The following is a 15,127-nucleotide window of genomic DNA, read 5'->3' on the forward strand; positions in this document are numbered from 1 at the left end:
TGCCAGGCAGAGCTGCTCTCCTGGTTCCAGCTGTTCCAGCTGTGCCTGCAGCTGGAGGAAGCCCAGCAGGTTGCTTGGGGTGCCTTTGTGTCACTGAGTTCAGTGGTGGCTTCCTGTTTACTGCTGCTGAGGGAGGGCCTGGCCTGGGACCAGAGAAGGTGCAAGAGTGGCTCGTGGATTTGCTGTTAGGGATTGTAGCTGTGAGCTGGGAATTCTGCAGTTTTCTTTTCTTTTCAAACTTTCCCTGCTGCACAACCAAATTCCTTGAGTTTAGTGTTGGCACCAGAGCTGGGAAGGGTGAGTGGGGTCACAGCTCTGCAGAGCAGATGTTGAGTGGTTGTGATGCCTTGAGCTTTAGCTTTCATAATTTCCAGATTCTGCACTGCATTTGTGTGTAACTCTGAATTTCATACAAAATGTTACAAGTTCTCCTCCCAGCTCAGTCACACAAAACAATCCTTGTCCAGCCCAAAACCAAGGACATGCTGCAGCTCCAGCCCCAAAAAGTGCAAACAGAGAAAACTGGGGAAAGAATCTGGGAGGGTGGGACTGCAGAGCCTGGAGCTGGGATTGGACAGTGAACCCCAAGGTGGGAATGGACCCAAACTGATAAAAATGTGAGAATTCATGGCTTGGGTCCATCTTGGGTGGAGCCACAGCCAGGCTCCTGCACTGCCCAAGGTGAATCCTTGGAATGGCTTTTAATAAATCCCTGCTTTATTCCTTTAACTCTGCCCAGCCTCTCTTTAGGCATCTCTTTAGGATAAACTGGAGCTGTGGAACTGTGGAGCTGAGGTAACTCCTGTTATCAGCTCTGGGAGCAGAGGCTGCCCCATGGCTTTTGTGGCCCAGATCCTGGGAGAGCAGAGCCCAAAGATGTCTCCAGCAGCAGGGAAATGATCCTGCATCCAAAGCTGCTCTTGGGAGAGGGAGGCAGAGCTGCAGCTGGGATGTGTCTGCTGCTTTGGGCTTCTGGAGAGCTGAAATCAAATCAGAACTGGGCTAAAAAATTAACTGGCTGTAAATTTTGATGAAACTGCTCTTGGCCAAAGAATAAATAGAGCTACTGTCAGTTTTTATAATACACAGACAGTGCTGGGAATGCAGATAGACTCCTTGAAAGGTAGAAGTTGACATTCCTCTCATCATTTTTGACTTTGACTCCCGAAAAAAAGTATATGTTCAGAGTTGGGGTTTTTTTTTTTCAGCTTTCCTGCATGGTATAAGCCTCACAGGATGATGAATCTGGAGTTAAAGACCACCTGGATTTACAGGCAGCCACTGCAGAAATGCTTTATAAATTTCTAATTTGCCACAAGTAAATGTTTTCTAAAAAGTGAGATGTGAGTGAAGTGTAAATAAACACAAGATGATTCAGCCCTAGCAGAACTGTATAAAAGAGTTTATTTGGATTGTTAACCTGGAGGAGGTGTGAGGCTTTCTAGGGCAGGAAAGTTGTTGGTGCCAGGCTGGAATTGCTGTTGGGTGAGATCTTTGCCAGGTGTGAAGTGTGGCAGAGTCTGTGCAAAGGCAGCTTTGGGCTTTCTGGGACCAAACCCTCAGTGACAGCAGAATTGTGCAAGCTGCAGGACACATTTTCAAATCCATAACCCAGCAGGATTCCCAAAGAAAGGAAAATAAAGTCTCACTGCTCATCATTGTACATTGATGCCACTCACGTGTCTCCCCACCTTTGAACCACTGTTGACACAATTCTCAGATGCAAACATGTCAAATTTACTCCTATTTAGCCAGTTAGTTAAAAATAGTGGGTGTATTTGTCCAAGAGATTGAGTGAATGGAGGGTAAATATTTGGGTTGCTTGCCAGGGTGATGCTGGGCTACAGCTCGTGGTTGACAGGAGACTCACACCAGCAAACTCTGAATTTTAGCAGCTCCTCCAGAACACCCACGGTTAAACTGGCCACTGAAAATTCATGGCTGAAAATGATTGGTAGAAAAAATAATCTGCAATGATGTGTAGGGTGTCTGGAAGAGGTGAAGATTGCTAGGGGTGGTGCTGGAGGACAGGACTGGATTTACAGGTTCCTTCCTGCTCTGGTGGCAGAGCCTGCTGTGCTCAAACACAGGGAGATAAAACTGATAGCACAAACAGCAGGGTGTTCCTCTGGCTGTTAGAAAAGGCTCCAACTGCAGCAGCTGCAGCACAATCCCTGGGAAACCTTGGGAAAAGTGGCCTCAGCATCCCAGAGGAGCCAGAGTTCTGCTTTTGGCCACCAAAGGGAGGCACAGGGATCCTGGTTTTGGCAGAGCTCCAGTTGTTTACTGAGACAACTTTCTAAAGGCTTCCTTTGGCTCTCACTGATTGCCTTCTTCTGCTTCAATGTTTTCTGCCAGTTTGATTTTTGGGAAGAAAAGAGAAATTAAAAGTGGTTTTTTCCCCAATCTTTGTTGCAGCTGGGATCAGAGAAAAACAATTTAAGGGGAGATCTGAATCCCATCACTTCTTTGTCTTTTCCTAGGTGGTGTTTGGGGCTCAGCTCCTCTTTTTGAAGGTGGCAGTATAAGAATTCAGAGTAGGCAATAGGAGGATTCATTAAAGCCTGAAAATAGAAAAGTAGCTGCAAGCAAACCAAAGCATTTTCTGGGGGAGAGTTCACTCACCCAGATTTGAATCTGCAGTTTGAAGAGATGAGTTGAGTGCAGATGTGAGATCCCTTCTCAGCCAGAGAACTTGCAAACCTCATTTTGGTTCAGACAAGTTCACTGATTGTCCCACTCCTCTGGCTAGGGGGGAAAAATGTCTTTACAGCCAGCCATGAATACAGGTGTTCCCTGGTGATTAGTTTATAATAATAATAAAAAAATTGCAGTGTGTGTTTATCCCAACAGATGGGCAATAAATAACTGTATTTCCCACTTATATTAAAAATTGTCTCAGTGGCCTTTGGTTCTTCCTTGGGCTGTCCATTTTTTACCATGAAGTGCTTCAGCTGCTCACTCTGCTCCCACTTTGCTAAACTGAAAACATTTTTTTTTTAATGTACATCACACCAGTGCAGCCCAATAACTCCCAATAACTGGGAATTTTTTGGGTTGGAAAAGTCCAAATTGTTCACTTTCCATTGAGCCTGACTTGTGCACCTTTGTGACTAAATACAGATGGGGACTACCAGCATTAGAGCAGGATTTTAAATTGATAAAAGAGCAGCAGAGAGGGGTTTTCTCTTGATGTCAATAGTAAATACTAAGTTTATTGTGAAATTTTGTGGTTTTCAACTCTTATGCAGGAATGTTTCTTGGTTAGGGGATATTTTTGATGGTGGTTTGCTCTTAACAGGTGAACAAAGGTGGTGAAGTTTTGTTTTTGTTTGGGCCTCATTTTAAACTGTGAGCCCTTCAGAGTGAACTTTAACAATGTCTTCTCACCACATTAAAAAAAGAAAAAAATACCTAAAAAAAGCAAAAAAAAAAAAAAAAAAAAAAAGAAAAAGAAAAAGGCAAACCATCAAAAAAATCTTACTAAAGTGCAAAGCCACCACAGGAAGCACATGACTGCCAGATCTGGGGGTTCAGGTGCTCTGCCCTTCTCACAGGGGATGTTGACCATGTAGTCAGAACCTCTGTGGGGCTTTTGGAAGGGATCTAAAAGCTGGGTGACATTTCTTTTGAAAGCAGCTTGAGTGTAAGAGGGGCCACTATTTCAGTTTGTTCTGGAATTTTGCTGCTCCTCTATCCTAAAGGAGTTTTGCTGCTCCTCTGTCTTACTGGAATTTTGGTTCTCCTTTGTCCTAAAGGAATTTTGTTGTTCTGTTTGAAAGGAATTTTTGCTGTTCAAAAGCAATTTTCCCCTGTTGCTTGTTCCCTCTCTGGGACTAGGTGACCTCCAGGTGTGTGGTGGCAGGGGTGGCAATGAGATGATCTTTAATGTCCCTTCCAACCCAAAATCTGTTTTTGTGGTGGGATTTTTTTAGGGGGTGAGGAGTTTTGCTCACAGTTGATGCTGCCCAGCACCTCTAGAGGGACTGGGGAGAGCTGGGCTGGAGTCTCTGTGTCGTGCTGGGAACATGGAAGAGGTCAGGAAGAACATCTGGAGCACAGCTGCTCAGGCTGGGGGGATGTGCAGAGCTGGGCACTGATCCCCTGGGTCACTGCAGCTCATTTCATTTCTCTCATTTCATTTCTCTCATTTCATTTCTCTCATTTCATTTCTCTCATTTCATTTCTCTCATTTCTCCTCTGCCCATTTGCAGAAAGGGCACAGAGAACGTTCCTCACCAGTCTGGCTTTACACACCTCAGCTGGTTTCTTGTTTTGGTTTGTTTCTTGCTAAAGATCTCAGGCACTATCAGAAACCTGGGTGCTGTAGTAGTTAATCCATGCTTGCTTTTCCCTAAAAATCTGGGAAATGTGGGATTCCCTTGAGGAGGAGCACCAGGGGGTCATGGAGGTGCAGCAGCATGGGGCACAAAAACTTCGGAATTATCTCAGGAATAATCCAGTGGCTGTTGGGCTTGTTTTGCAGCATGGGGCACAAAAACTTTGGAATTATCTCAGGAATTATGCAGGGGTGCAGGTGCCAGGATGGCACATCTGGGGATCATCCCTTCTGCACATGCACAGCCTGGATTAAATAAATTCTGTTAAATGAATAAGGTGAGATGGACTCTGGTTTATGAAATTTGGCTTTTAGGAGAACTTGGAGCTCTGGGAGCCTGTGGATGTATAACCCAGAGGTTTCTTCATGTACCATTCCAGCATTAGGGTTGGGGTTGAATGTACCAGAGATGGTATTTTTTATTTGGACTTAGATGTTTATTAATTTTTATTTATGCTATAGTGAGTTTTTAGTGTTTTTAGTTAATAAGTTGAAAATAGAGATGGTTATTTTTAGAGCTTAATTAAAAATATAATTTAAATTATTTTTATTTTTGACTAATTACGTATAATTCGTAATGTAAAAATTATTTCATTACAAAAGTATGATTTAAATTTATAAAAGGAAAAAATTTTCACCACAAATTTTTTTATTAAAGTTTTATATATTATATATTTTATAATTGTGATATTATTATTATTGCTATTATTGTTGTTGTTATTGTTGTTGTTATTATTATTATTATTATTATTATTATTATTATGTCAGGATTTTAAATAACCAGAAAAGCCTTTGCTTGGGGGAGTGGAATCTCAAGAAGAGACATCCTGCATTCCCAGAAATATTTTGGAGGGTGCATCACAAAGAGATGTTCTCACTGGGAGAAACAGAAATGAAGTGAAATTCAAATATCCCTGAAGAACTTGAAATTTTATATTTTTTATTATGTAATATTACACACTTTTATTTAAGCTCCACACTTACAATTTAAATTTTACTATTTAATTTTCAAAACTTTTTTTTACAACCTTAAATCAAAACCAGTATTATTTAAAATAATCAGTATTTGTTAACACAAAAAATTTAAACAAAAAAATTTAAGAATCTCAATTTCCAAAATTCCAACACACCTCCCAAGTTTTCATTTTTTTCTGGAACATCCCTGTGCCGTGTCCTGCTCCAGAACCCTTCCCACTTTCTCCTGCAGCAAACCCTGATGATTTCCCTGGAAGTTTTTCCACATGTCTGAAATGCCCCTCAGGAACCTCCTGAGCTCAGTTCCTGCATTTCTGCTGCACTGCTGGGAAGGTTCTGGCTCCTTGCCAGAGAATTCCCATCCCATTTCCATCCCCAGCAGGGCTGACACAGGAGAACATCAAGGAAGGAAAAAGATCATTAAGGCAGGAATAAAAACAAATTGTCTGTGTAAATCACTTTCAAACTGGAATGCCCCTTCAGCCCCAGTCTGAGCAATAAAGCTGATTTTTAATTGTGAGGAAAAGCTAATTACAGAAAAATCAGGTTGATGTTGGAAGCTTTCCATGGTGGCTTCTTTCCTTTCCCTCCAAGGAAGTTGATCCCAGTTTAGCAGAGAAGTGCTTGGGGTTGAATTTATAGGGATATAATAATTGGTTGTGACCCCCAAAAATTCTGTCATTTAATGTTATTGTACCAGAAATTGGGGATGAAAGAGAATTAAGCACACATTTATAAGCTCTAAAAACCAAGCTGAAGATGCTCCTGCTCATTGCAGAGGGGTTGTGACCTTTAAAGGTCACTTCTAACCCAAACCAGACTATATAAAAAAAGATGATTAGAGCAGCCTGGTCTGTATCCAAAGGAAAATCAAGCTGGAAAGAACAGGTGATACAGAAAAAAAAAAAAAAAAAGTGATTTTGTGTTTGTTTGCTCTTGCACCTACCCCAGCCCTTAGAGGCAGAACAACAAAGATGGCAAATGAGTTGAAATGAAAAATTATTAAATTATTAAAAATCAATGCAATGAAGATGGCAAATTACCACCCAGTTCTCTGAGAAACTCCTTCCCACATTGGTGCCACGTCATGAATTAGAGAAGGGCTGGAAGTGCCTTGGGAAGGAGCAGGGTCAGTCCAGGGTGGCACAGAGAGGAGCCTCTCACAGCTGGAGGGCTAAAAATGGAAATATTTCACATCTGTTAATAGCAGTGGCTCTCAGTTCTTAGAGCTTTGCTGCACATCAGCCACTTCGGGTGAAAATTTCCATTCTGTGCCCTCCTGGCCCCTGTTTGAAAACAGAATTTTACAGCGTGGAGCAGTCATAGCACAGCATAGATTCCACAGAAAAACCCAAGGGAAATTACTAATTCTGGTTTGGGGTAAACAGCCTGTGATGAGATCACTGGGAATAAAAGCATCAAATAAACACAATAATGAATAATTAAAACAAATATAATGTACATTTGGTGGGACAATCCTGCAGAAAATAAATATGTGCTCATATATCTAAATTTTCAGTGAGTCTGTAAGAGGTTGGGAAACCTGAAACTAAATTGGCTGAGGAAGCAAAAAAGAGGAAGAATTTGCAAATAGTGCTTCAAAGTGAGTTTTGTTGTTCAGGTTTTGTCTGGGATTTCCCTGTATTCGTATTTTAGGGACTTTTGCCCTGCCAGGACCTTCCATCTTCACATTTGGTTTCCAGGATCCAGGTTTTTGTGTGGTGTTGGTGGAGCAGAATCCTTCTGGTTCAAGGAAGATTTGCACAGAGTTCCAAAAATATTTAATTTCTGTAGCTGCCTTTTCTTAGTTTTTGAGGCATTCTCAAGTCTAAAGGGGGTGTTTAACAAATGCTGTTGTACATTTGATTTTTTCCTTAAAAATGCTGGAGCTGCTGGGTTGCAAATGTAGCAAATCAGAGCCAGCAACTTGAGTTTTTATCAAATATTATTCTCTCCCAAATATCCTAATAGTTGAAAGCCAAACTGATTTTTAACAGCCCACCTTTAGACATCCCTCCCCCAATTTCATATTTTTTTTCTGATACCAGGAGTTTTTGAGGGCTGTGTCTGTGTGTGGAGAAAAAAAAAATCTCACCTGGCTTCCCTTGAGCAGCCATGGGTGTGTCCCTGGCTCAGGACTTTAAATAACCAGAAAAGCCTTTGCTTGGGGGAGTGGAGTCTCAAGAAGAGCCATCCTGCACTCCCAAAAATATTTTGGAGGGTGCATCACAAAGAGCTGTTCCCACTGGGAGAAACAGAAATGAAGTGAAATTCAAATATTCCTGAAAAAAACCCCAAATGTTGTCCTGTCCCTGAGCATCCTTGAAGGAGAGAAGAGACCAGAAAATCCACAAATAATAATTTGTGAGGCTCTGAGACAAAGAATAAAAATGCCCAGATTTTTATTCCCAGATGCAGCTTGACTGTGCAGGGCTGGTGGAGGATGCTCAGACACAGCAGGAATCTGTCTGGCTGAAAAGAGACTTTTTGGAAGGTGCAGAAGCATTTTTAAAACGTGAATTCCTGACAATGGGAATGTCTGGGAAAGCCATTAGGAAATAACAGAGATTGGATTTGGGTTGTTTGCTTCATCCCCAGAAGGTTTTGTAAATGAACCAGCACTGAAAGGTTTTTAGGATTCTGGGAATTGTTGTGACTAAAACCCAGAGTAGGAGCTTTTAACCAAAGCAAAGCAGCTCTCTTGAAAAACAAGAATTTGATTTATGAATCTGTGAAAGGCAGTGGTTTTATTTTCCCCCTCACATTTTAAAACATCTGCACAATCTTTTTAACATTAGGCCCACACAGGCATTAAAATAGATTGAGCTTGTGTTATATGTAATTTAAAAGGGGGTGTTTTAATGAGATTCAAGTTAATATATTTCACCTTTTGCATTTCACTTTTATGGTGCTGTGCAGAAATAATTCCTGGCATGTCTGCATGTCCCAAAAATCACAATCTCAATTGCTTCTGCATCATTTTACTGCCCAGGCAATGTGTCTGGAGGTTCAAATTTAGCATTCAAGTGGCAGGGATGGCAGGAAAATGGAATTTCATTTGGAATGTGTGCCAGGCTCTTCAATGCAATTTTTTACAATATAACTTTAATTTTTTTTCAATATAATTTATATTTTCAATATAATTATTTTTTCTGCTGTAGGATCACATTTGCTGGGCTGCTCCCAAACACCAGGGATGTTGTGTGGCTCTGGATGACTTTGCCCAGACTAAGCCTCAGGCTTTTCAAGCAATATTTGCTGGAGTCTGCTGGGTCAGATTGAAGCAAAAATAATAAATGAACATTTAGTTTAAACACATTTTGGCAGAGAGGCTGCAGGAGGGATGGGGGCTGGAAGTGAGGAATGGCTCAGGCTCAGGTGAGGTGTCCCAAAGCAGCAGCACTGTCAGATTCAGTTTGGACACTTGGAATGATGATCTGGGAGGGGAAGGAGCAGCAGAGAGCAGGCAAGAATTGGGATTAATTTCTAATGAAAAATGTCAGGAATGGAGGCTTGGAGGAGGTGAAGCACAGAGGAAAATGTTCCTGTGGGGTCACAGCTGAGAACAATTCCAAACTGAAAATAGGGGGAAATCCAGGAATAACCAAGGCTTTCCTTGTTGTTCTTCTGGGTTTTTAAAGTTTTTTTTAAGTGCCCCCAAAGTGTCAGAAGGGATCAGTGGATGTGCCCAGACTCCTGGGGCTGCCTTTGGCTGAGACCAAATGCAGATCTCAGTTACAATAAAGGTTTTCTGGGATTTTATCAGCCTGACCATTGCATTTGTGCCTCCAACTGTACTGAGCCATTCCTAAAAATGTTTATTTTTCCTTTTTTTTGTTTTTTTCCAGTCAGAGTGAAGCTTCTCCTGAGGAGAGTGAAGACCCATTTCAGTTGTGTAGAGGATCCCACAGGCACATAAATGCAGGTGTGTTGGCTTTGGGGGTTCATTTTTAATTTGTTTTTTTGGTGGGAGGATTAATTTCAGAAAATATAAAATTGGTGGTTTGGGCTTTTGTTGTTTTTTGAGCTAAAGCTTATAAAAACATGGAACAAAGAACCCAAAATAACTCAAATAAGTTTCTGCTCTTTCTATTTAAGCACTGGGTATAAAATGGAATTTTCTTTTTGAGTCAGAGCTGCCCTGTTGTGCATCCTTGGCAATCTAAAAGCTCTTGCATTAAACCTACTCAGTGCTCTCCTTCCTCCTGGAGAGACAGAGCAGCAGTAACAAAAAATAAATGCCAATAAATCTTATAAAATACATCATGACTCATAAAGCATCAGCAGTTTCAAACACAAAGGGTGAGAGGGGAGAAAACAATGAGAAATATTTTGCAGTTAAGGGGCTGTAAAAATAGAAGCCAGCTTTTAAAAAAAGGAAACATCAGATGAGTTGTGTAAATCACTCAGGCTCAAGTGTTGTTTTCCAGCCAGTTAGGTGCTGAAGGATGTGAAAGTTTTTTGTGCTTTGAGAAGAGAAACCCTTCAGAAAAGCTGTGGAGCCACCACAAGAGAAGGGACTGATTTGGAGCAGAGTTCCCAGAATCAGAATAATCACTGACATTTCTTTTTCCCCCTTTTCACCTCCTTGGTTTGGAGTAAATCCCCACCTGGGTTTTGAGGATTTGCTGCCTGGCCCCTCAGAGCCAGCAGTGATGGATTTGTCCTGATAATTCCAATTCCCCTCTTCCCCCTCCACCCCCAGTATCTCAACGTGAAAGAAGATTGCAAAGCCATGGCTTTCTGTGCAAAGATGAGGAGCACAAAGAAGAATGAGCTCAACCTGGAAGCTCAGCACCAGGGGCTGGAGATCCTGTTCTACCTGCAGGACAAGGCCCCCATTTGTTACCCCAGCGGCGAGTTCACCTCGGAGGAGCTGTGCATCGAGGCTGCCCAGAGGTGTTGTGAGTATTTGGCTTTACTTCAGTTCTCAGCACCCACAGTGAGGCATCCTCAGTCACAGCAAGAGCCACCCTATCCCAGTGAATCCCAATAAATCCCAATAAATCCCAATAAATCCCCACAAAGCTGCTTGCACCTCGTGTGCATCCCTCACGTGGCAGGGGCTGTGCCGTGCTGTTCCCTCTGGGCTGGGGCTCAGCAAATACCTCCAATTCCACAGGGGAGAAAAATGAATCTCTGTTTGATCCCATAACCCAGTGGGATTTTACATTTACAGTTCTGAGGTTCTTTCCCCATGGAGCACCAAATGCTGCACAGGGGAACTGGGCAGGAATTTTTCTTTGCCCACATCACCTGGATTCTTGTAATCCCCTTCAGCTCATTTTTCTGATTGCTCCTCTCCCATGGGAATGGGTGAAATTACATAAATCTGCAGGACAAGCCTCATCCAATGAGTGCTGATGTTGTTTTTGAAGAGATTTAGGGAGGGGAGCTGTTTGTGGTGGTGTGCAGGAGCTGCTCCTTTGGGGCTGTGAACCCAGAGCTGAACAGGGAATTGCAGCAGGTCTGTGGCACAGCACAGGTCTGGGATGGAGTAAATGCAAAGTTAAAGCAGATCACTGATATCCAAGTCAGATCAGCCCAGTGATATCAAAGTCTGTTCCAAGCTCCTCTGTGGAATGAGCAAAGCTTTCTGCTGGTTTGCTCAAACCTCATTTCACCTCCTGGGGGCTGAATTTATTAATGAAATAAAGCTGAGAACAAAGCTGGGAGTTTGGTAAAACTCCCATTTCTGTGACCTGGACAAAAGGAAGGTTTTAAGTCATTTCCTTGAAGCAAAAAGAGGATTTGAGAATCACTTTAACACCAGAAATACCTGTTTAATCCACCCCAAACCCCATGGGTTGAACCAAGGTGACAGCTCCACCTCAACCTTTCCTCCCTAATATTTGTTCCAGGCTAATCCCAGTATCAGATTCTTTTCATGATCCAATATTTGCTTTATTCATTTGTGTTTTGGGGTGTGGATGTGCACTGGAGCCTGGTGATTCATCCCTTTGTGTGTTTTTGTGCCAGCTGTGTCCCCTCTGTGCCACAACCTCTTTGCTCTGTATGATGAGAACAAAAAGCTCTGGTATGCACCAAACCAGGTCTTCAAGGTGGAGGAAAAATCATCCTTCAGGCTCCACTATCGCATGAGGTAAGAGAGAACAGCTGGGAAATGAGATTTGTTCCTTCCAGGGCTCCCTGAAGATGCAGAAACAAACCCAAAAGCAGCAGCTTGGTTTGCACAGCTTAGAGGAGCTTCAAATATCTCCTGATTTCTTTGCATCTTCAAAATAAATTGAAAAAGCACAAGAAGATGTTTTCACAAAGCTGGGAGTGAACAGGGTCAGAGTTAATTGAAAAACTGGCTCCAAACCATTGGGGTTGTGCCATGGGTGAATTTCCATCTGTAGAGTTGCAGTTCCCACTGAAATCAGAGGGAATTTTACTCTTCAAAGGAAAAGGCAGCAGGTTCTTTTGGAATTCTCCAGCACTGCAAGGGATCTGTGGGAAAACATGGAAAAATCAAACCAGGAGCCAGGACAGCATCATCATTTATTATTATTATTATTATTATTATTATTATTATTATTATTATCATCATTATCATTATTACTACTACTACTACTACCACCACCACTACTACTAGTACTACTACTACTACTACTACTATTTATTACTACTAATGCTATTATTACTACTATTATTATTATTACTATTACTATTATTTTGTTTCATTGTTATAATACCATTATTGTTACTATTATCGTCATTATCATCATTATTATCATTATTATTATCACTTTTCTTGTATCCATATGAGCTTTTGGTGCTCAGTATAGGATTAAAATATATGAAATAAACGTGGCTAGCAGGAATAATTAATCCAGAAACTTTAGGAAATCACAGATTTCTTGGTTCTTCAAGGGACAAGTGTAAGAAAATAAATAATATTGTCACACTCTGGGCACTTTGGGGTGCAGGGAAATCAAAGAGGGGGCTCTGCAATGGGATTTTTGAGCTGGAGGTGTTCCCACTTTGATTCCAGACTGGGCTTGTTATTTTTGGATGAACTGCTGCAAGGAAAAATCACAGATTTTGATTTTCAAGTGGTGATAATTCCTGGTTTTGGAGGAGGATGCTGGAGTATTTTCTTTTTTTCTTTAATTAGGGTTATTAATGCCTTAACCCTGGCTGATCTCAGATTTACCCAGCTGGGATGAGGTTGGGCAGATAAACACATAAAATAAAATAAAATAAAATAAAATAAAATAAAATAAAATAAAATAAAATAAAATAAAATAAAATAAAATAACAGAATTGAAGGTTCTGAAAGGTTTTTACAGAGCACTGGGTGCTCTGAGATCAACCAGTAACAATACCCTGAATAATCAAAGTTTCTGCTGTGATGTGAACCTGGGCAATTCCCCTGAGCCTGAAATTCTCTGTTTTTCTCAGGAAAACAAGGTGATATTTAAAGTGTAATTGTGGGGATTTAATACTTTTTATTCTTAAGAACTTCTAATAAATTAAGAACTTCTAAATAGAATTAATTTTTAATAATTAACTTTTTAATTTAATGAATTAATGAAGAAGTTTTAATTCTTAACAAACAGGTTTTGCTGTGTTTGGTGTTTGTGTTTCTGCTCTGGGTGAGTGATGGGAAGCACCTTCCTTAAAATTTTCTGAACAGCTCCCTCTTAAAAAAAATTTTTGGCTGTTCATAACCCAGGAAGGTGATTTAAGATAATTAATGACTCCAATTCTTCTGTTATTTCCTGAAAATAATGATGAACAAAATTAATTTATACTGAGCTTTATTTTCTGCATTTTTTTTTCTGTTGTACCATTTTGTAAAATGAAGCTGTGGAAAACCCCTTGCTTTCCATAATTAACAGTTCTGGTGGTTTATTTTTTTTTTTTTTAATTTTTAAAAAAATTTCTATGTATTATTTTATTATTCTTTTCAGCTTTGAAATTGGGATTTAAAGTTTGGCAGTAAAATCTTTTGTCCCTTATACTCCATGAAAGAAAACTGATAAACTTTGGGCCAAAAAAAAAAGGATTTGAAATAATTTCAGATACATTTCAGAAAGAGTTAAGCTCTAAAATCCAAAGATTCCCATTTTCCCAGGAATACATTCATGTCCTGGTGTTGTTTTGCTTTATTTCATTTATTTCTATTGTGGGTTTTGGGTTGTGAAACTGGTCCCTAAATGAATTTGGTTTGTTCTGAGCTCTGCCAGAGGCAGAATTCCTCAGGAAAAAGGAAAATGGTCTGGGCTTTTTTAATAGATTAACTGTGTTACAATGGATTAACTGTACAGGATCTTTCAGAAATGAAATAATTTGTATTTTTGATTACATTGATAGGTTTTAGCTGTGTCCTTTTTAATGATATCTCTAAAATGAATGGTGTGACTGGCTTGAAATGTTTTTAGGGCTTTGACTTTTCTCCCCCGTTGAGAGTTTTTTGTTTTCTGTGTGAGCTTTTCCTCCTCTGCCCTAAATCAGTGCCAGATGCTGCTGCACTTCTGGTCATGTTTTAAAAGGACTTTTCACAGAAACTTCATTGCACTCTGTGTTTTTCACACTTGCCTCAAGTTCTTTAAAAAAAAAAAAAAAAAAAAGGCTCCAACCCGAGAAACCCCAGGATTTTGTAATATCCTGGAGTCATTGGCTCACAGGGGAGGAGAATTTAACTCTTCCATAGCTGGGTTTGTTTTGTGGTGAGGAAAAGGGATCCAGTTCCCTTCTGGAGGGATTTTGGAAGCAGATGATCCTTCCAGATCCCTCCCAGCCCTTTTTGGGATAACACAATTTCCTGGAGCTCTGGGAAAAGGGAGGTGAGTGAGGACAGCAGGGCACCCCCAGCATTTCCAGCACTCCCTGGCCAGGCTGGAATTGAAATTCCCCTTCCCAGGGGATCCCAAATTCCCCTTCCCAGGTTATCCCAAATTCCCTTTCCCAGGGGATCCCTAATTCTCCTTCCCAGGTGATCCCAAGTTCCCCTTCCCAGGGGATCTCAAATTCCCCTTCCCAGGGGATCCCAAATTCTCCTTCCCAGGTGATCCCAAGTTCCCATTCCCAGGGGATCCCAAATTCTCCTTCCCAGGGGATCTCAAGTTCCCCTTCCCAGGTTATCCCAAATTCCCCTCCCAGCTCCTGCAGGATGCTCTGAGCAAGGGCTGGGTCCTGCTCCTGGAGCTCAGGGGCACAATTCCCTTCCCAGGAATTGGGAATGAGGAAATTTGTGCCCCTGTTCCTGTGTTGTGCAAGTGAAATACCAAAGATCACTCACACAAATCCTTGGAGCTTTCCAAGGAAAAGAATCTCCTTTATTTACTCATCCCTCAAACAATGGGGATCCAATTGTTTTTGTAACTCCTCAGTGTTGTCTTAATCAGAGCAGTTAATTAGGAAAAGGAGCAAATTCTCCTCTCAATCCCAAACAATGCACAATACCTTGCCCATAATTATTTCCAGGAAATAACAAAAGAATTGGAGTTATTAATTCTGACTCCTCTTCTGCAGGAGAAGTGGGAAGCAAAGTCATTTCCTTTGGATTTCAGGAGGGTTTGCTTTGCTCTGCTCTTCAGGCTTCAGCCCAAGGAGTTCTTGAGTATCTCCTGCCTCTTGTCAGGAGTTTTTGGCACATTTTGGGTTGGAGTTCCTGCCTAAGAAGAGCTGAACTCAAAATGTTAATTTTATTTTGCTGAAGAGCCTGACTCTGCACTGAGGCTGAGACACTCCAGCCTTGACCACTGCAGATTTGGGGCTTTAGAAATGTCAATGCCAGACTGGTTTGGACTGGGAGGAACTTAAATCCCATCCCACCCTAGGGACACCTTCCACTGTCCCAGA

General features: G+C 41.2%; 1 protein-coding gene across 3 annotated transcripts in view; it reads left to right on the forward strand.

The window, feature by feature from the left end:
• The window catches only part of JAK1 (Janus kinase 1), a 45,516-nt gene that overhangs the window by 13,621 nt on the left and 16,768 nt on the right, over nucleotides 1-15,127 (forward strand). For 2 of the 3 annotated variants that reach the window (XM_056497803.1, XM_056497804.1), the window contains exons 2-4: nucleotides 9,163-9,239; nucleotides 10,020-10,218; nucleotides 11,294-11,417. In XM_056497803.1, coding sequence (XP_056353778.1) covers nucleotides 9,234-9,239; nucleotides 10,020-10,218; nucleotides 11,294-11,417 — 329 coding nt within the window. In that variant the 5' untranslated portion in view covers nucleotides 9,163-9,233. The remainder of the gene's footprint in view (nucleotides 1-9,162; nucleotides 9,240-10,019; nucleotides 10,219-11,293; nucleotides 11,418-15,127) is intronic. The other variant, XM_056497802.1, reaches the window with a different exon arrangement.

The sequence above is a fragment of the Oenanthe melanoleuca genome, chromosome 8 (assembly GCF_029582105.1).
Source record: "Oenanthe melanoleuca isolate GR-GAL-2019-014 chromosome 8, OMel1.0, whole genome shotgun sequence".
In the NCBI taxonomy this organism is placed as follows: Eukaryota; Metazoa; Chordata; class Aves; order Passeriformes; family Muscicapidae; genus Oenanthe; species Oenanthe melanoleuca.